This window comes from Necator americanus, chromosome III (genome assembly GCF_031761385.1).
Source record: "Necator americanus strain Aroian chromosome III, whole genome shotgun sequence".
Lineage (NCBI taxonomy): Eukaryota > Metazoa > Nematoda > Chromadorea > Rhabditida > Ancylostomatidae > Necator > Necator americanus.
Genome location: NC_087373.1, coordinates 1,457,065 through 1,477,163, shown reverse-complemented (window position 1 = coordinate 1,477,163; position 20,099 = coordinate 1,457,065). Strand labels below are relative to the sequence as shown.

At 40.2% G+C, this 20,099-nt stretch overlaps 5 protein-coding genes across 6 annotated transcripts; 4 read left to right on the top strand and 1 right to left on the bottom strand.

Annotated features, from left to right (window-relative positions):
* Window positions 1-621: 621 nt before the first annotated feature.
* Window positions 622-1,275, top strand: RB195_008300 (uncharacterized protein; the record flags this gene model as incomplete). Its single annotated transcript, XM_013437931.2, has 3 exons — window positions 622-855; window positions 947-1,004; window positions 1,070-1,275. The coding sequence occupies 3 exons, from the start codon at window positions 622-624 to the stop codon at window positions 1,273-1,275; spliced, it is 498 nt and encodes a 165-aa protein (XP_013293385.1).
* Window positions 1,276-5,286: 4,011 nt separating this feature from the next.
* RB195_008299 (uncharacterized protein) lies at window positions 5,287-5,951 on the top strand (the record flags this gene model as incomplete). 2 transcript variants are annotated; one of them, XM_064194730.1, is made up of 3 exons in its annotated part: window positions 5,287-5,541; window positions 5,631-5,691; window positions 5,752-5,951. In XM_064194730.1, the coding sequence occupies 3 exons, from the start codon at window positions 5,287-5,289 to the stop codon at window positions 5,949-5,951; spliced, it is 516 nt and encodes a 171-aa protein (XP_064045875.1). The 2 variants fall into 2 exon arrangements, with proteins under 2 accessions (XP_064045875.1, XP_064045876.1); XM_064194731.1 differs by having other exon boundaries at window positions 5,323-5,541.
* A 2,916-nt stretch (window positions 5,952-8,867) lies between these two features.
* RB195_008298 (uncharacterized protein) lies at window positions 8,868-9,242 on the top strand (the record flags this gene model as incomplete). The annotated part of the gene is made up of 1 exon (XM_064194729.1): window positions 8,868-9,242. The coding sequence occupies one exon, from the start codon at window positions 8,868-8,870 to the stop codon at window positions 9,240-9,242; it is 375 nt and encodes a 124-aa protein (XP_064045874.1).
* Window positions 9,243-11,180: 1,938 nt separating this feature from the next.
* RB195_008297 (uncharacterized protein) lies at window positions 11,181-15,498 on the bottom strand (the record flags this gene model as incomplete). The annotated part of the gene is made up of 10 exons (XM_064194728.1): window positions 11,181-11,243; window positions 11,406-11,562; window positions 11,627-11,802; window positions 12,248-12,408; window positions 13,508-13,579; window positions 13,654-13,760; window positions 14,783-14,874; window positions 15,053-15,139; window positions 15,230-15,307; window positions 15,397-15,498. 10 exons carry the CDS (start codon window positions 15,496-15,498, stop codon window positions 11,181-11,183), a joined length of 1,095 nt encoding a protein of 364 aa, XP_064045873.1.
* Window positions 15,499-19,318: 3,820 nt separating this feature from the next.
* RB195_008296 (uncharacterized protein) lies at window positions 19,319-20,099 on the top strand (the record flags this gene model as incomplete). Its single annotated transcript, XM_064194727.1, has 2 exons — window positions 19,319-19,412; window positions 19,798-20,099. 2 exons carry the CDS (start codon window positions 19,319-19,321, stop codon window positions 20,097-20,099), a joined length of 396 nt encoding a protein of 131 aa, XP_064045872.1.

The window sequence follows — 20,099 nt, the reverse complement described above, 5'->3', positions numbered from 1 at the left end:
ATGGAGCTTTTAAGTGTGGAAATCTTATCGTTCGCCGTGTGTGCGTGGGTGTCATTAGCGACTGGTGTTTGGTCTGAAAGATCACTTCCCATTAGGCACATACGTGTTCACTTGTTGTTTTTTAATATAAAAGAAAGCCGAAAGCTACGGTATAAATACCGTGTCGGTAGTTGGCCAAACACATCCATCCAGCAACAATGAGATCTTTCTACTGCCTTCTTTTCCTCGCTTACTCCACAATTCAAAAGTGAGTTTCACCCACCGCCAAAATTCAACGCAAATTTTCTCTCTTCTTACTGTATCTGGATCATCCAGCAAATTTGAGTCTAAAACGAAAAGTTCCACAGTCAATCCCAAAATGATCATATTTGTGGTTCAATCGAGTAGGTGGTTGTGTGCTCCAACTGGAATAGTGAGACCCTCGGCCAGCCGCACGCACCGCGCTTGGATCTAGCGAGGGTCCCAACGTTGCAACCTACACCATTGCACCTCAACTTGTACTCATTTTCAGTTACATTTATTGATATTAAAATCCTTAAAAAGGGTTAAAACTGTTAAAGCGTCACTAGAACTCTACAATATTCAATGATTTTCCAAAATTTCAGTGTAAGCGCAAGCGGAATGCATCTGCATCCGGCACCACTTGTCATGGCTGAACCACATCATGTGGATATCGCACCTGTGGCCATAGCTCCACCAGTCGTTGCTCCACCAGAAGTTATTCATCCACCACCAGTTGTCGCTGCACCAGAAGTTATTCATCCACCACCAGTGGTTGCACCACAAAAAGTCATTGTTCCACCACCGGTCGTTGCACCACAACAAGTCATAGCACAACCTGTACCGGTACCGGTGGTAAGACCTGGCTCTGTCTTTTTCATAAAATACCGCAGATTACTTCTCGTTCTCCTATACTTTGTGCTTTTTCCCAAAGAAATAATTTCAGGAAGTCCACGAACATCCTCGAACTGAAGTTCGCAACGTCGTAAGTCACTACGCCAAAGGTGGTTCACTACTCGCTTAGAAGACATTTTTTAAAAATACACTTCTGTAAATAGTGCACATTCAGAAGCTGGCCATACTTCTGCCACCGCGATGGTTTCCGGAGATGATCACCACGGTATCGGACATGGTCTCATCGGTCACGGTCTTCTCGGTCACGGTCTGCATCCAGGCGGCCTATTAGGCGGCGATATGCACTTCCCCGGAGGACTGGGCGGTGGTATTATTGGCAGAAAAGCCGCCGTGAAGGCCGCCAAGAAGAAGACCACATAAGTCAAGAAATTTTTCTAAAAAAAAAAAGAATCCGAGCATTTCACCGAATATCTTATGATGCTCTTTGATCCGTTCATTTGTATCATTTTGTACAGAAATAAACACTGGAAATGTACTGTATCCTATCCTATATACACTTTACATAGATTGGAAATTGTTCCCAACTCTTCCTGATTTCTACCACATTGCTAATTCCGATAGTGGCTTCGAGTACGTGGCCAGAGATTCCGTCCCATCCCTAATCAATTAGCATTCACAGGAAGAAAACCCAGTTAAATGTTAGAAAATTCGCAATGAATGCACTGAAGAAATATTCAGGATTGAAGCGGAAAAACAGTAAGGATTATCCAAGGATTCTTCACTTCAGTTGCCGTTCGTGAAACTCTTTTTTAGTCAAAATATCATTGACCTTCATACAATCGCAATTTTCCCTAACAACACTGAAAATTGAAAATTAAACTAAAAATTCCATAGTGAAGAAATTAGTGGATGCTTCTTGTTTAACATTGCTAAATTATTCGAAAGAGTCCATATTTCTCTAAGACTCCAGATTATCCTGAGTTCTTCTGCAAAGCGCTCAAATACGGTAGTGTCAAAACGGCATGAAGCACGTACGCAATTGCGTACGCGGCTTCTCTCGAGGCGGTGCGGTGGAGCGTAGCGGTTAGGAGCGTACTGGGACCTTTGTTGGCACCACCCATTGCTGCTGTTTGCGATGGTCCCACCTCCGCTCCAACTGCTGCCTCCACTGGAGCGTTTCGGGCGCGTACGCAAATGCACCGCGCTTCATGTCGTTTCGACCCGACTATACACTCGAGATTATGAAAACTATGTACTGGATGAAACAAAGACATCGGCAAAACGATTTGGCACTGGTCTATACGATATCAGTAGTTATACAATACTTCTGGTTTCGGTGTCCAGAATCCCTCTGGATGAAGCTCCAAACAAAGGTTTTGTGTCATTTGATTGACTGCAGAAATACAAATTCATACGTTAGATTCATAAAAAGGAGAGAAATGCGTGCGATCAACGTAATCTACACAAATGCAGAAACTCCTCTCCCTCTGGGTTAAAAAAAAAAGTTGTGCACTTGAGTTAGAGTGGCCTACGATGAAATAGGGTTTTAAACCCAATTAAACAAGGAGTGGTTTAGTGGATTAGATTTATTGATATAAAGATGAGCACACAGAAATCCCCGGCTTCCTCCGGCTTATACAAAAGAGCAACTCCCGCCAAGAGCGGGCCGGCTCCTTCCCATATGGTCCGACAATTGGAGGAGAATATGATAACATAAAGGATAAAGGATAAAGTGTACGATGTTGATCAATCTCCGTGGAGATGCGCTCGCTTGAGATGACTTCAAGACTTTCTGTTCAAGTTTTCGTAAAAAAGATCGTTTATTACGGAACCTTACAGTGACTTCCGGGTGGTATCTTAAGTGCTAAGTCAGTCGTTTTTAACGGCCCCCCAGACAAGTCTGGGCGGTTTCAAAACGCCAGAAGCCGTATCGTCCGGGCAGTTATTCTACCAATGCAATTACGACCCGAAAGTGGACGGAGATTATCCGCACCAAAATGACTCCCAGTGTCCCGAAGTACAGTAAATACTCCACTCTGAAATTCGTATCACCTCAGATTCCTGAGGTATGATGCCCTTAATCGGGGGAAGGTAACAAGGGCTGGACGGAGATTTCCCGCATCATGGCCGATGGAGTCTGGACTAGTATGGAGGATGGTGGGTGGATGAATGTAAGTGTGTGGACTCGATCTTGTGAAAAAAACCATTATTAAGGGAAGACCAGCAAGTAACACAGAGGTTGCACTGAATCAATCCTTCGTCGCTATATGTTCAGTTCTGCTAAAATAGACTTATTCCAAATCATTATGTTCCGCTTATGATTGGAAGAACCACTTTGAACCTTGCTATGCATAGGTCCCAGACAAAAGTTATTACCACCACTACCAATTTCTTATGTTGTCTATCAAGAACTTTTGTGCATGTTTATCTAGGAGAAAGAACAGACATTTTAGTAATCGAGAGACTGTAATAAAATTCTTCCAGTTGGATAGGTACAGCGGGGAAAAAAAGTGCCTTGATTGGATATATTGCTTTGTCAATAAAAATTGATCGGGTCCAGGCTTGGTAAACGCATTAAAAAGCAGAAACTATGGTTTTCGCTGGTTCTAGATAGAGGTAACGTTATTCTTATAGCAAGAGGGGAGGTCCTGCATGCGATGTCCCTTTACCTCAAGACCCCCGCCCTAATATTAGAGGTTTTACAACTTGATGAAGCTTCCGTTCGTTCCTTGTTTCTATGCATAAGAAATTCTTCTAACAAATAAGGTCAGATAAATCCAGTACGGACTCAGATCCTTGGATGTGAGACAAAAATGCAGACATAATCCTTAAAGGTAATGAAAGGGTAAAGTAATAATGGTGCACGCATCCTGTAGAAAATCAGAAAAAAAATTATTTCTTTTTGTCAACGACTCATTATCTTAGAAAAGAATCCCCAACTGTCAGGAATTTCCAGTTTTCCAGGCAAAAACCAAAAGCTAACCGATGAATGCTTTGTAATAATAACTGTAATTTTAATGCAATAAGTGCAAAATGACATCTAATAAAAACTAAAAATTTCTCTGAGAAGAAACGTTTGTAATGAAAATTGAAACAACGTCACTAGAAATTCAAGTTTCACAGTTTCACATGAAAAAAAAATCGATTCTTCAGTTTTTTTACTGCCTCAGATGGATGGATTTTGGATAGAAAATAGAGACAAAATCGTGTACAAACCTGGAGAAAATTCTTCAAGAAATAATAAATAAGAATTAAAAAATAATAATAAGAAGAAGAAATAGTAAATAATGACAAACTTTAGATGAGGAATTTTACTTATTTTTAATGGATAGAAATCTAAACATGAGCTGTCAGATCCACTTTGCGCAGTCAAAACTTCACAAGATTAGGAAAAATTTTCTTTTTTTTTCCTCCAGAATGAAAAGTGTAAAATTTGACGTTTTCCTGTCATCTAAATTGTCGTCATCTACCTGTTCTACGGTCTTAATAGGACTAATCGGAAGATTTTTTTTGCAGCAATTTAATTTCTCTGTGCGCTTCTACTATGATGGGAGCTGTTCAGAAAAATTTCAACAAAGAAATTCCAATGTTGAACTGATTGAGATCCCTAAAAGAAATGGATAACGTTCAAAATGGCAGAAAAACGACGTCATAGCCATAGACTCGGAGAAAAAACGACTTCATAAAGAAATTTTTCACCATACATGAATTATTGAGTAAATATTTCCTCTTGGAGTAATGGTAGTTCAAATAATAATTAATATAATTAGGCGCTTCTCCTAAAATTTTCTTGGCATCTGGAAGTTTATTCGAAAAATTTGTTACACAACCGCCGCCGATACGGTTCTGTTACAGCTCTAATTCAAAATGAAATGATTCGAATGCACTGGGACTACTTCTTTGAGATGTCTTATTGAAAAAGCATAAGTTGAAGTTTGACATAAGGGAAACCACTTCCCCATTAAGCACATACGGGTTCACTTGTTGTTTTTTTTAACGGGAAAGAAAGTCGAAAGCTACGGTATAAATACTGGCCGAGACACTCACTAGACAGACACATCCGGCAACGATGAGATCTTTCTACTGTCTTCTATTCCTCGTTTACGTCACAATCCGAGAGTAAGTTTTACTGGAAGCGAATTTTCTATCCTTACTGTATATGGATTACGATAAACCAAAGCTTTGACGTGGTACAGTCAGGACAGAACGATAATATTTCTAGTTCAGTGCTGTAGATAGTTGCGTTAGAAGTTCAGCGGTGGGACCCTCGACTAGCCATACACTCCGATTGGATCTAGTCCGAGAGTCCCAACGCCAACGCAACCGCCTGCAACATGGCGTTCTGACCCGTCTGCAGTTATATGCATTAGTATTAAGATTTAACTAAAGAGATACTGGGGTTAAATCGTTATTAGAACTTCACATTGTTCGATGATTCGTGGAAATTTCAGTGCAAATGCAAGCGGAATGCATTTCCATCCGGTGATCGCTGAACCGCCTCATGTGGATGTCGCACCGGTGGCCATAGCTCCAATCGTACAACCGCCACCAGTCGTCGCTCCACAAGAAGTTATTCATCCACCACCAGTTGTCGCTCCGCCACAAGTTATTCAACCACCGCCGGTCGTTGCTCCACAAAAAGTCATTGTTCCCCCACCACTAGTTGCTCCTGTACCGGTACCGGTGGTAAGACCTGGCTCTGTCTTTTTCGCAAAATACTGCACTTTACACTTCTCCTACAATTTGTGCTTTTCCCAAAAAACGATGATTTTCAGCCCATCCATCACGAACATCCTCGCACTGAAGTCCGCAACGTCGCCAGCCACTACGCCAAAGGTCGTCCACCCCCTTAGAATTTTTTTCTTCATAACACACCAGTAAACAACGTTTATTCAGAAGCTGGGCACATGTCTGCCACCTCGATGGTTTCCGGAGATGATCACCACGGTCTCGGACATGGTCTTCTCGGGCACGGTCACGGTGGGCTTCTTCCAGGCGGCCTAATGGGCGGCGACATGCACTACGCCGGAGGACTAGGCGGTGGTATTATTGGCCGAAAAGCCGCCGTGAAGGCCGCGAAGAAGAAGACCACATAAGTTTGGAAAATTCTTTTAAAAAAGAATCCAGAATTCCCAGAATGCTCTTTGATTCGTTCATGTGTATCATTTTGTACAGAAATAAATACTGGAAATGTAGTGTCAGCCAATTATCAGAGCTTTTATTTCCGTAACGTAATCTCCATGGATCACAGATAGGATGAGGGACCATGGATAACATGGATGTGATGGATAACATGTAGTTTCTGCCTTAAATTAGGGATTAGGCCTTTCTCAGGTTCTTCTCCCACAACTTCCGTTACTGACACCAATTTGTACTTGCGTATTCGTACTTTACATTTCAGCAGACGATGCAACTTCGGACGCTTTTCCCGCTTGAAAAATACCGTAGTGCGGACGATTACATACATGCAGAATTGTACGCAGAACTTGTGTTCACAGATGCAAAGGCGAACTTCTTCCTCGGCATTGGAACCGAAAAACCGAAACTGAAAATTTTGCTTTGCAGTGCCTTGACTACAGCAAAGAAGCCACCGTTATAAAGCCACTTTTTACTCCGTTATCAATCAACCAACATTAGCAGTTTTTTTCTCTGTTCCTCCATTTTCGAACCACGAACCTGTCATTTCAATTATCGGCTGAAGTGGAGTTTTTCAACTTCTTTCCTGGAACCGTAGCGTTAAGCTGAGAAGAACTGGGCAGCGGTTGAAATCGAAAGCGACATTCTGTACAGACCTGTCTTCTGAATCTCTGCTCAGAACTCAAATATGTACTGACAGTGGTCTATTTCTTCCTAATTGCCGTAAAAAACGGTCCCAAAGATACGGCCTCAAGCGTTCCGGCGCGATATTTCCTACAAGGAGTTCGATTGGAGCGCGGCAGCCTTGCGCATGCGCCGCACCTTGAGGGCCGTCTTTTACGGCAATTAGGAAGAAATGGACGGAATCACCCTCTTCTCCTTAATATACGACCCCTCATACGAATTCTCCACCTGAAACCCGCACCACCACAGATTCGTGGGGTGATGCCTTTAATTAGCCTCCTTATTAGTTCGAGTGAGTGAAGAATCAACATCCTTCCGTAGAAATAAGCGCTTGAAATTTACGAATTCTTAGTAAGTCTCTGCTTAAAAAAACTAGTGCTGTTTACATTTTCACATCAAGAATCCCCTGCTTCTCTTTCTATCATTGCTCTTCTCCTTGCTTTGAACTCACCTCAGAAATCCGGACACTTTCTAAGCACGAAGAAAATGCACTCATCACTATAGAACCCTTTATCGGAGTGGGAGACAAGAATGGGACAAAGGCTACCATTTCAGAGGAAATTGAACATGTCATAGTGCAGAAAAATGTGGATCGTCGACCAAGTGATCGCTATGGTAAATCCTTATTGCCGGAATCATTACTGGAAACGATGACATTGACTTCAAATTGACGGTTTCCCAGGAACAAGAACGATATATTGATTTGACACGTCCGCGCTCACCTTCTTAACACCACCGTATTTCCTGCTTTGGCGTATGCTTCTGAAGCACTTCACACTTCACAAGTAGGAGGAAAATGCGAACAGCATCATTGAACGCTCAATCGAATGAGTGATGCTAAGAGTATTCGGTTCATGCAATGCGAGGAGGAGATTAGAAGCTCTGTCCTAAGTCAGCGTTTAAGGATTGGATTTGCAACTAAGTTCGCCAACGAATGTAAAATAATGTGAGCTGGACACTTGATGCGTTTCAACCAGGAACAAACCCCCAATTTTTACTCCGTTACCCTCCTGACTTGCACGAGATTGCCATAAGCAGTTTCCGAAACTCATTGTTCCCATAATACTGTGTTCTTCGGCCGACATTCGTTGACATTTTTCTAACTGCCGCTCCACAAATTTCCACGCCATCATCGTTGAATACGGGATAAAGAGAATTTTCTCCCTTCAAAAAGTTTGAATCAAGAGATGTTTTTGTCGCAACCGAGGAGTGACAGTGGAAAGGAGAAAAGAGACGGACATCTCATCTGCTATATAATTACTGAATCACTGAATCTCTATGCCTCAAACTCATTGTCGATCTCCTGCAGTCATCTGTTCGCCTTCTCGGATCACTTCGAGGAACGAAAGTTCTGCCTGCTACCGTTTTCAAAGAAGTGCGATGTCAAAGATTCCTGAGATAATGACCGTCAATGCACTTCGGGAGTAAGCTGCATGTTGCTGTGATGAACGATCCGTGACGGATGACACATTCAGGTTTCATATTTTCAGGTTGCTCTGATCTCCGAACACTTTCTCAACTAATCGAATTGACATCCTCTTTGGTTCAAATGGATCACAGCCACAGACTTTTTTGTGGTCAAACAGGGTTTGATCTACGCGTGTCATGTCGACAAATCGAATTAGAGAGCAATGCGAAAGTCACTATGGTATGCTGGACGGTTCCGGTTTCCAAGCGTAGGTTCCATTGGGTTTTCCCAAAAGTTTTTTTTAATGATCGCCAACATTTTTAATTCACAGCAACCTGTATCTCAGGCCAAAAGAAACTACAAGCACATCAATGGATGATGACTACTGACTATTTTGCTGACTATATTGTTGATTGCAATATTTTTGTTAGTAAATAAAAAAATAAAAGTATAATAGAGATTGGAAAGAGATTCGTAGTAAAACCTAATGTGTGCTTCAAAAGCAACTATTTCAGACGAGCTGATCTAATAGTTAATGGGTTAAATCACTGGAAAAAAAAGTCATTTACATAATAGAGACAGTCTATTAGTGTTCCCCGTGACTTTTCTTGAGCAAAAAATAGAACAGATAGAAAGATGTAGATAGAGAGAAAGAGAGAAAGGTCGTCGTTTTCTACTCTGACCACCGTCCAGTTCTTCTCAGCTTCAGAATTTTATTCCTCAAAAGAAACACAGAAGCTCCTACACGATAGAAAATTGACACGACAGGCCTAAACGACGAAGGATGCAGAACGAAATTCCGCCAAAGTATGTCTATACATGTCGGAGCACAACCCAGGAAGAAGCTCAACGAAGCGGATTTCTTCACAAAGTGCATCCAAGAGGCTGTAAAGAAAACGCTTCCGGTCCAAATGCCACTGAAGAAGTTTGTCTTTGCAACTGCGGAGACAAGATCCGCGTGCGATTCTGGATGTTCTGGACATACTATTCTAGGCGCAGAACTGGCGATTTCAACCAGGAGAAGAGATCAGAGAAGAAAGGATGGACATCGAGAGCGAAGGAATTTGAAAGCCCACGGGAAGACAAGAGCCCGAAGAAAGCGTACGCGTTACTAAGACAGTGCAGTGGCAAAATGAAAAGATTTTCTCCAGACTGCTAATGGAGTCGATGTCCATGAGGCAAACCTACCAAATTAGAGAAATCACTTCAACACCTTACTGAAGCGACAAGCGCCATCAGCCCCTGAGCTCGAGCAGCGACCGCCGTCAGCGAGGTCTCAGCGACCGAGTTTTAGGCTCTGGTCTGCATACAAAAGCTGAAACTGTTGCGGTGGTGGACACGGGGCGAAGAAATGCTAAAATATCTTGCTTCGCCTGGAATTCGTGAGATGAAAAAGACCATCCGCTCAATATGGATAGACGAAGGGATACCTGACTCGTGGAGACACGCTATCATAATTCCCCTCCAAAAGAGAATCTAGAAGAAGGAGGAGAAATCTGGGACCATGAAGATCTTTACATGGAAGTCGATGTTGTGTACCCGCGGACGACACGTGGAAAGTATGAAGATCAAACGCCGCGGTCGAAAGTGACTACAGAAAATCGTCTTCGCTTATTCGATCACACCAAACGGAGAACAGCAGACCACTTTGTTCAACGTGCTCTGGGGATTCTCTCGGATTCAAATTAGAATAGGCCACCTGGCCGAAACTGGAATTTCTGCAAAGAGGACCTAAAGGTGCTCGTCGTGGAAAGGCAGTTCAGGAGAGACGTAAGGTTTTGCAGGATATGGAATAGCGGCGAATGGTGATTGATACTGTGCAAGCTTTCGCACAAGATCGAGAAGATTGGGCAGAGCTATGACCAAGGACGACACACGTTTGCGGACATAGGCTCCAGGTGATAATATCAGGACACCGGTTAAGTAAAGTAAGTCATGATTATTAAAACACTCCAAATATCAGTATGTTATTTACACATACCAGAAGAGCAAATACCTTGAAGTTTGAAGCATAGCTGTGAATGAAACGAAATTGAAGAAAATATTAAAAACAGTGGATTTCTGTGTGGATAACTCCAGGATAAAGTACAATAGGGAACTCCAAAAACTTACATTTCGAAGTAAACAGCATGAGGGTTGGTGATTTTTCGGACGAAAGTGATGTACGAACTCCTTGTGTAGGAAACTGTGCGCGCGCATGTGTCGTGTCCCACTCCATGTATGGTAGCGATATCGATTCGAACAGAACTGAGGCCTGTAATCCATTTTCCGATTGATGGAAAATGAGGATGTGATGGTAGCAAAATATCCGAGAGTTCTTGTGTTGTGGACAGTTCCAATCATCGATTGGATCCTGTCCTCAGGATTATTCCCAATAAGTTGCGCGCTATCAAGCAAGGCCCGGTCAAAAATTCGGATCTATGGTGCGATATTGTGTGAGCAGCTACAAACAGACAAATCGTCACAGATTTTACTAAATAAACCAGATATGGAGGTATATGGACATGTTTAGGACGTTTTCTTCAGGAAAATCAGTAAGAATTTTATCTAATAGACATATTTTATTGCTTTATTCAATCAATTTAGCATTCTCCTTATGTCAACCACTCTAGCGAGCAAAAAATCGATAAATACATCTGATATTCACAGAAGAACAAACACCGTAATTGGTTTTCAACAGGAAAAAGTAAAGTACAATAAAAAAATAACAAAACCAATTATTAGTCATTTCTAAGAAGAACATCATCTTCAGTGAATATTGCCATCAAATGCGTTCTACGCGATACGAAATAAATGATCTACATGATCAATGAGCTCACTGATCAACACTAAATTCATATCTAAAAAATAAAGGATAAATGGAAAAATAAACGAAATAAGTACAAAATATTGTCGATGAACAAATAAACGAAAAGAAAAAAATACATTTCAAAAAAAAAATACAAGCAGCACCATTGATGTACATATGTATAGGTGATGAGGATCGAATCGCGGCGAATATGTGAAATGTCCGAAAACAGTGAGCTGTTTGTGTGTAGTTAACTGCGATTAGAATGCGATGTCCGATGCGATCGCGATCGCGATCGAAATGGATTTGCTACCGGCACGTTGCCGCTGTGCCGTTTGCAAGCGCTTCCGGACGTGAATAATCGATAAATGCCTGGAAATACTATCGTTCGACGACGCTGAATTCACGCATCCACCATTTATTTTTCTTTTTTTCATTTTTATGCTGGGTCAAAATCGGTAAAAAAAAAAGAACAATCCGATCAAAATTGAAGGAGAACGACTGGTGCAAGGTGTACACCCGTGCATCACCCACCTGTGACACTTCCCTGAGCGCATCGGTTTCATCAAATCGTTTCTTATTATGTCGCCTACGATGTATCGGTGTGGAGACGATAATTCGTTCCTCTAATTCATACATTGGGTCACAATTAAGACCCTCCTTACAAGGCACAAACACTGGGGCAGCACGTCTGAAAAAACGTCCGTCACGACATCGCTATAAGCCGAACAGAAAGAAACAACGGCAGCACAAACCTGGCAAGAACACTGGCGAAGTCTATTCTGGCTGTATACGGATGCACTTTGAGCGCGGCCAACGAGTCAAGACGACCTTCCGGTGACGGGTAGAGCAAAAGTCGCAGGAAATTGAGTAGATCTGTTGGCCAATGAGCCGGAAACGGTACATAACTCTCACGTATTAGCAGTAATACCTGTAAGGAGCGTGAATGGAGGAATAACTAGTAATCTCGTACCCTTAATATCCTTAACATCCTTAACGCTTAGCATTTTGAGCTGAGTGAGCTCTGTTCCATTTTGTTTCTTTTTTTTTGTTTATGGTACACCTGCAGGTGTTTTCAATAAATAAATAAATAAATAAATGAATAAATAAATAAATAAGTAAATTTTCACGTCCAAAATCGCATTTTACAGTTCAGGTGAATTTTTGATCGTGAGATATAATAAATGTTTATTTTTTGCACAATTTTTCCCTTTGCTGCTGACATAATCATGGCAAGAGAAAAATTGCCAATTTCCCATATATTTGCGCGGAGAAAACTACATTCTAAGACGATGAGATTCAGGATTGATTCCCTCGCAGATCCACGCCGAGAAGTTCCAGTTTCTCTTTTCAAATCAGATTTTCTCTGTACTCACCTGTTCGGCGGTAAAATGTGGACTGAATTCGTATGGAGTACGCCCACGCATCATCTCATAGAATGTCACTCCCAACGACCACCAATCCACCTTCAAATCGTAGCCATCGATTATTCCCAAAGCACAAGCATAGATCTCAGGAGCCATATATGGACGGGTTCCTGAAAAGCCAGGAAAAAAATGGAGCGTGTGCACGAAAAAAAGTATCTCCACAGTATTTTTTTTCACTTTTTCTTCCCATCCCTTTCCATTAATGTGACGACATGGATTGTAGTTGGCGTTCAGCTCAGATCAGAAGGTCACAAAGCAAACAAGGATGGACTAATACCTTACGCAAACTCATAGATCAGCCACGTTCAGATGTCGGAACTCGACGATACTGTTCCAGCGCCTTTACGCCGTAGCTTCATTATACACACAAAGACAAGAAAACTTTGAAATTATTTTGAAAGAAAAATTTCCCCAAAATATCCGAAAAGGAAGATTTTTCCAGACATCCAACAGCCTCCGTTACTTGTTTACCCAAGTGACTACGACCAGTATCCGAGTCAAAATAAGCACCGCCCCTATGTCGGCGAAGAAAGGTTACCATATGGATGGTTTGGTTGTAAAAACGAGGACAAAAATTTAAAAAAAAACTATGCACGAAAATCACTGTGATGATGCAGAAAATGAGCTGGAAAGAAATTTTGTAAACTTTCATTATTAGCAGCTTTAGCAATGATTACAAACTAATGGGATTTGCTAGAAATTTAGTTTAATTTTTGGAAGTTTAATGCGTATACTCTCAATTTCGTCCATATTCTCCTAATTAGAGATTATCCTAACTCAGAAGAGGGGCACATTCTTTAAAACAACAACATTTCGAGCAATAAACCTTCAAAAACAACAAATTTAGAGAAAAAAATTCAAAAAAAAAACACCAAGTTTTTATGTTTCCGCTGCCCTTTTTCACCCACTCGAACTCAAAGCGCAGAAACTGTTGTCAATTTTGAGCTCACATCCACAATAACACCTTTGAAATGAATCCGAATAAATTCTGGGATATTTTGCGTCCAACGCTCTTCAAATGTTCAAAAGTAAACGCATAAAGTTAAACCAACAATCAAAAAATATGACCCATGTTCGACTGTCTTTGAATCTCGGCATGTTGAAACGTAGTTTTTAATTGATAATTTAGTTTAATAAAGACGATCAATACCAATCTTGGCTACAGCTCAAGAAAAGCAATTTAAAATCAAAAAATAGCTTTTGAGTCACCTGAATACGAGGTAGCGAGCTTGTTAGCCTCAAGTTGAGTGGCCAGGTTAAAATCGGTGAGGTGGGCATGGCCTGGAAATGATTAACACGCCATCACAGAATTATACGAAAAAAAAGAGGAAAAAATGAAAAGAAATCACCACCACCTTGTTCATCCAGTAAAATATTCTCCGGCTTGATATCCCTGTGCATGATTCCTTTCTCGTGCAAATAGTCGATCGCCAGAGAGATTTCGCACATGTACAGTTTTGACCTACGGTATCCAAAAATTTAAAGGAATCTTAGAAAATCTATTGTATGAATCATAAAACGATTATTTTATTATATAAACTTATATAATTATGTGGACTGAAAATGATGACGATGGGTCCTTCAAAGAATTTACAGTTTTTATTTGACTGGCTAAGCAAACTGAGAACAAAACAAAATAAAGGAAAATAAGGAAAATCCTCAAAAAACTGAGATTATCGTTAGGTTCATATGGAAAATTGCAGTTTCATGCGAAAAGGTTCTGCTACAATATACGGTACTTTTGCCTAAAGCAACTATCGAAGAATTTCTCAATGTTGGGTTCTTTCCGTTATTTGTTAGGGTTTCGGACTTACATAATTTGCAAATATCACATTGAAACAAATCCAGAAATCAGATGCAACAGAACCGCCTGAGGCATCACTTCATCTAGTGGGCCAATACTTTGCATCCAGGATTGACGAAATGAAATCTCTTAGAGTAGATTATTGTTGAAAATTCACGCAATAAAATGGAATGTGTTGTTCAATGCTTTAATCCCGCAAATGATAAATTTTAATTTTATTTAAATTTAAAATTTTTTATTTTTTTATTTTAAAATTTTTGTGGATAACTGAACCTCAAAAACACCTATGTCTCCCACCCTAAGGGAACTGTTTTGCGATTTCGTTGCTGTTCCTGAAAACCACGTGCCGAAGGCCATCTACTGGTGGAAAAAGCGCAATAGCGGGAATTTTCTCGAACGCTTTTAGATATGGCTTCAAGAAATATTGTCCGTTGCTATGTCCTTAGGATTAGAACATTAACCATGACCTACCGTAACCACCATGACCTACCTACATTCATATACACACATCTACATCTACGGTTCAGATTATGTCATTTAAATTCGTTAGCGAAATCAACAAAATCAAAAATTTATTTCTATAGGCACCTCATGCCACCGCAGAACCACTTGTCAAACCAAAAAGACAGGGCTACAGTAACCTAAAACAATTTAACTGTATTTGGATGTAATTTTTTTACCTATCCTCAGCAAATTTCCCTTGTTGATTGAGATGAAATCGTAGGTCACCGCCAAGCAACAAATCCGTGACCATATACATGTAGTCTCGATCCTGAAAAATTCAGGAAAGATCTCAGTATGCATAATTCGTTCATTTATGTTCTCTGTTCTGATAAACGAATAAAAAAGAAATATTTCACTATAAAAAGTCCTCCAACAGAAACCAATTCTCGGCTGTGGGAAGTGCTACCAGTCTGTTCATCGATTTATTGATCGAATCGTTCACTTACTTGGAACGTGTACCAAAGGTTCACGATGAACGGATGAGAGATCTTTCTTAGCAGACTTAGTTCACGGAGTACGTTTCCGGCCACTCCCTAAATACTGTGTTTATTTTTTCCAGAAAGAGAGAGACAGGAAGAGAGAGCCCAAAGAAGCAGAGTAATGTCTGCGTCTCTAACACCAACCTTCTCTATACACCTTCTTTTACTCATATATTTAAGAGCGAAATATTTTTTGGTGGAACGTTGTTGTACTATGCAAACCTGAAAAATCACTCACGTAGACCTTTCTCCTAAATCGAAGAGACACGAAAAAAAAAGAAAAAAAAAGAAAATCTTGGAAAAAAACGGACCTTGCCGAACGCTCCACGGCCGATACTTCGAATAATGGAAAAATGCGAAAGACAAGGCGGTGAATCGTTGGTCGGCCGCTGACCGCAGCACCAATTTCCCATACGCTAACCGCATAGAACGATCTCTGTGAAATTCTTGGAATTTTGAAGGAAAAAAATCGTAAACGGAAATCAAGGAACACCTTTTACGAGAGCGTGAACAGAAAAAAAAACTAGTTGGAAAATAACAGGGTTTTTTTTTTCCAAATTATGACTTTTATGTTGCTCGAAAGAGTTCAGAAAACATTGCGAAATTTCCAGAAAAAAATGGAATCATGGAAGAGAAAGATGTATGTTCCTGACAATGACGACGGTTCGCACAGAATAAAAGTAAGACGCTTTGCTGCTGCGCATGCGTGATCGATTTGATCCTTTGATTTGATTGATTTAGGAGATCAATAAATTCCACACTGCTCAAATGATGGATATCGATTGGCCCAGACCAGCAAGGGGAGTTCATGAACGATTTGCAGAAGGAAGAAAGAATTATGGAAGTTTTCGAGGAAAAAAAAACTAGTCAGAACGATTTTGGTTTAAAAGTTTCAGGACAATCATGATTTTCAAGATTTGTTTACGGTAGCAGGAAATAGAATGAAAACTAGAGAGAAAAAAAGAGAAAAAGTATAGTTTGCTCAAAGTCAAAGATATTTAAGTAGTATTTAGTCAAAAATATTACTATTAAATTGAATGTGTGAGTTCAAAGAGTCAAAAACTTCTGAAAATATGGGAGATTTTGGCAATATAGGTGTACTTAGTATTTTAAAGTCTATACTATTTTTTAATTTATAAAAATTCGCAAATTTATAAGTAAAATGTAAGGGATTCTGAGGAAAAATGCCGAAATACACGCCACGAACTGCAAAAGAACGAGGAATGGATTCTTCAACGATCGGTTTGAGGTCGGCGGCAAACGAGTTTTCCCGGAAGAAAACTCTCAGCGCATTTTCCACATGGAAGGAAACTTTGCATTCAAGCAACACAATTCCGTGCAATTAAGAATTTCGAAACGTTAATCTGATTATGGACGAAAAAAAAACGTTCTAAGCATTCAAATCAACATTCGAAAGTACCGATGCTAACCTTATCTAATCGCGTTTCACTCTCAGAACAGAAAAAAAGAGAAATTTCCGTAAATTTTTCCCTAATAATGCAAATTTTTTCATTTGTTGCATTTAAAAAAAACTACGGATATTATCAACAGATCCTGGAAAAGAAGTGGCATTTCTAGGAAATCATGTCATACTGTCGTAATTGCCAGATTGTTATAATTGTCAAATTATCTGAAATAGAAAGGAAATTCTGAGTCATACAAAAAAAAAACGGATTCAGCTTTCTCCACGACAATCTCTGGATTTTTTCTCAAGTAATACAGCGCTATTCTGCCTAATTTTTTTCTTGTGAAACATTTTGTTAATGTTCTAATAAATAAATAAATAAATAGACAATTAATAACTTTAAATACAGAACAATGAAGTCTAAAAGAGCCACTAAAAACTTTAGTTACAGAAGAATTAGACCTAAAAAATAAACATAACGAAAATACTTGTTGGAAATCTTATTATATTGATGTTGTCAAATGATACAAAAACTATCGTAAGTGATTCTACGTATGTGAAAAATTTCTCTCCCGTTCAAACAATAAAATTACAAAGAAGCACCGCAAAAAAATACCAGGATTTCGAGTGGAGAAATAACAACCGAGTGTGAGAAAGAAAGCAGTGACATGTACATAGTTCTTTATTCTTCTCATGTAAACAAGATTTTAAAAAAACAAGTCACCTAAAATCTCACAATAGTTCGTTTCTCTCCGAAAAATCGTGCAGTTTGGTCTTCTGCGGACGAAATTTGTTCAATACGATCACAAGAAGAAATTGTGAAGGGGATTTCTAGTTGTTATAAATCGCATAAACGAAGATAAAAAGAGAGAAAATTGATGAGAAGTAGAAATAATTAAATAATTAGAAAAAATTAAATAATATTATAATAAATAGTAAATTGTATCGCTCTCTATGGAGATCACAGTCATGCTTATTCTACTATTACTCTACTTTCTTCACTTTTTTCTTTTACCATTCATTATCCAAGATACAAAAGAAAATATCTTGGTCCTTTTTAAACGACACATAACAGCACCTTTTTAATCAATAAATCCTGAGTTTTCCTTTAGATAATGTCGTTGAAAAGAAAGAAGAAATTCGAAAAAAATGGATGCTAGAAAGTAGAAATATAAAAGATAAAGGATTTGAAAGCAAAAAAAAATTGTTCGCATGGCCGAAGTCCCAATATTTCCATCCGAGCCATTAGCGGAAAGCAACTCGAATAGCTGGAAATTATGCTTGACAAAGAGCATTTTCTTCCCTCATCGAACAAAAGCAGTCAGCAAGTAGGCGAAATGTATGGGAATGAGAGAAGAAAAAGTGAAAACATAAAGAATAACAAGAATATGAACATAAAATAGTCTGAAGATAGAGAGAAGAGGTAGTTTGGCTGAGGGTTGAGTTTGAAAAATCCATAAATTTTCATCGGGGCCCATCAAAAAGCGGTAAGACGTTATAGATTTTCAGTTTAAACATCACATCGCTGCTGTACGTTTATCCATAAGCGGGAAATCCACTCCTCCTCCTCCTAGGAAATCTTTGAGATAAATAAATTGGTGCTCCGGCTGTGAGGTGTGTGCTGCGTAGATCCGCAGAGCCAGAATCTCTCAGATCAACATCTTTTTCCCGGGTGTTTATGCGCTTACCACTTTTATTTTTGTTTGCACTTATTCCTTGCTCTCTTTGCGCATCTTCGAATTCATTTAATCAAATAAATAAACCATTGACGACTTCTTGTTGAAGCCGAAAAAAAACAACAAATCCAAGCGAATTCACTATGCTTAATTCGAAGGGCAAAAAGACTACTTTCTATTGGTTTTACGATCCTTTGTTTTCTAACAAAACTGCAAGTTATTCCAAAAATTTCAGCAAATGTGACAAAAAATAAATAAACGCGACGGCGAAGGAGCCCTTGTTGGATACATGTAAACAAATTTTCGAAGCTAGTACATTTTCAAATGAATACGGTTCTCAAAGCGAACATCTGATAGCGAAATGTCAAAGAAAAACAACACTTAGGAAAACTTTGAAGACGTTGCTCCGAGCAAAGCCAGATGTTCCACAAGAAACGCGCAACTTGCAGCCGACATTTTCATCGCTCGCAGAAGTTCGCAGGGGAATTCTTGAAAATTCCATTCTTTTACAAATATATAGCAGTCAAACACGAATAATAATAAAAAAATCCTATTGATATTAAAAAGTTGACTCCCTTTATCTGCTCTGTGACCTTAAAATTTTGTCCTCATAACCTGCACGAAGTCGACAATGTAGTCAGAAATTTTTCAGAGGAAACGCTGAAGATTCAAAGATTCGATAAGAAAAAAAAACAAGAACTGAGAAAAGCTGCGCTTTTTTCCGGTGAATCAAAGAATTTCCATCAAGGAGATGTAGCATTCAGGACCTCACATAAACGGAGAATAAAAAAAAACTATAAAATTTATTTGTATTCATTCCTTGCCTCTTACTCTGGGCTCACGCCTTTGAGCGTAATAAATAAATAAATAAATAAAAATAAGAATACGCCAAAACTTAATGTATTATCCTGAAGGACTCGAAAAAAGTATAGTGACGAGTTTTATAGGACAAATGGGGGAAAAGGGAACTCTAACGTGTTTCCCTTCCAAAATTTGAATCGAACAAGTGCTTATTTGCAGAGGTTTCCGAGAACGAAAAATATCTAATAATCTTCCAGGAAATTGCCTGCGAAAAACAGTTTTTCTTTTCTTTTTTTGCGGTATGCGTGACCACATTAGATGTAAGCACAATATTGAAGAATGGAATGGGAAATGACGTTAGAGACGGGGAAGAAAAACATCTTGAAATTGCCAACATCTGCTATGATCGATGTTTTCAATGATGTGAAAAAGCGGAATCAACGCAGTGACGTACAGTTCTAAAGAAGAGAAAAGAATGGATATTGTAGGATTTTTTTCCGAACATGTCCAGCAAGCGATAAGAGCAGACGACGATAAGACCGGGCTTCAATAACCAATTAGGATCCAGGAAGAGGAAAGCGACGACACGGCTATCAACATGCAATTGTCCACAGCTCCCGTGGGGGGCTGAAGTCGGCGGCGGAGCCGAAGCCGCCGATACGCGTGTGTGGGTGTTCAGATCAAAAATCGAGAGGCACGCGCAGACGAAAGCGTTGACGAATGGATTTCTTTGATTGGAATTTTTGGCACTACGAGCTGTCAAGTCACCGCCGCTATGATGGATTCGGTCCGTGAGCGGACGGTGTAGCTGCTCGCGCTTCGCGTATCAGATAGCGCCGCCGGCGGTTCCTTCACCGCTGCCGCCGCCGCCGCCGCCGCCGCAATCGGCGACGACGACCGACGAGAATCGATAGGCGGTGGTGGCGGCGACACGATGGCGGATTTGCGAACGGGAGGATGGGCGCGGCCTTTGCTGCCGGCTGCCGGCGGCGATGATGACGATGCGCGCTCGACTCCTCGACGTCAAGAACTCTTCGCTGACCCCACTCATCAAGCGGAGACGTCGCCTCGAGCGCTCAGCAAAGGCGCTCGATCGTTCTCGGCCCGCGTTCTCATCAACGTGCGTATTTGA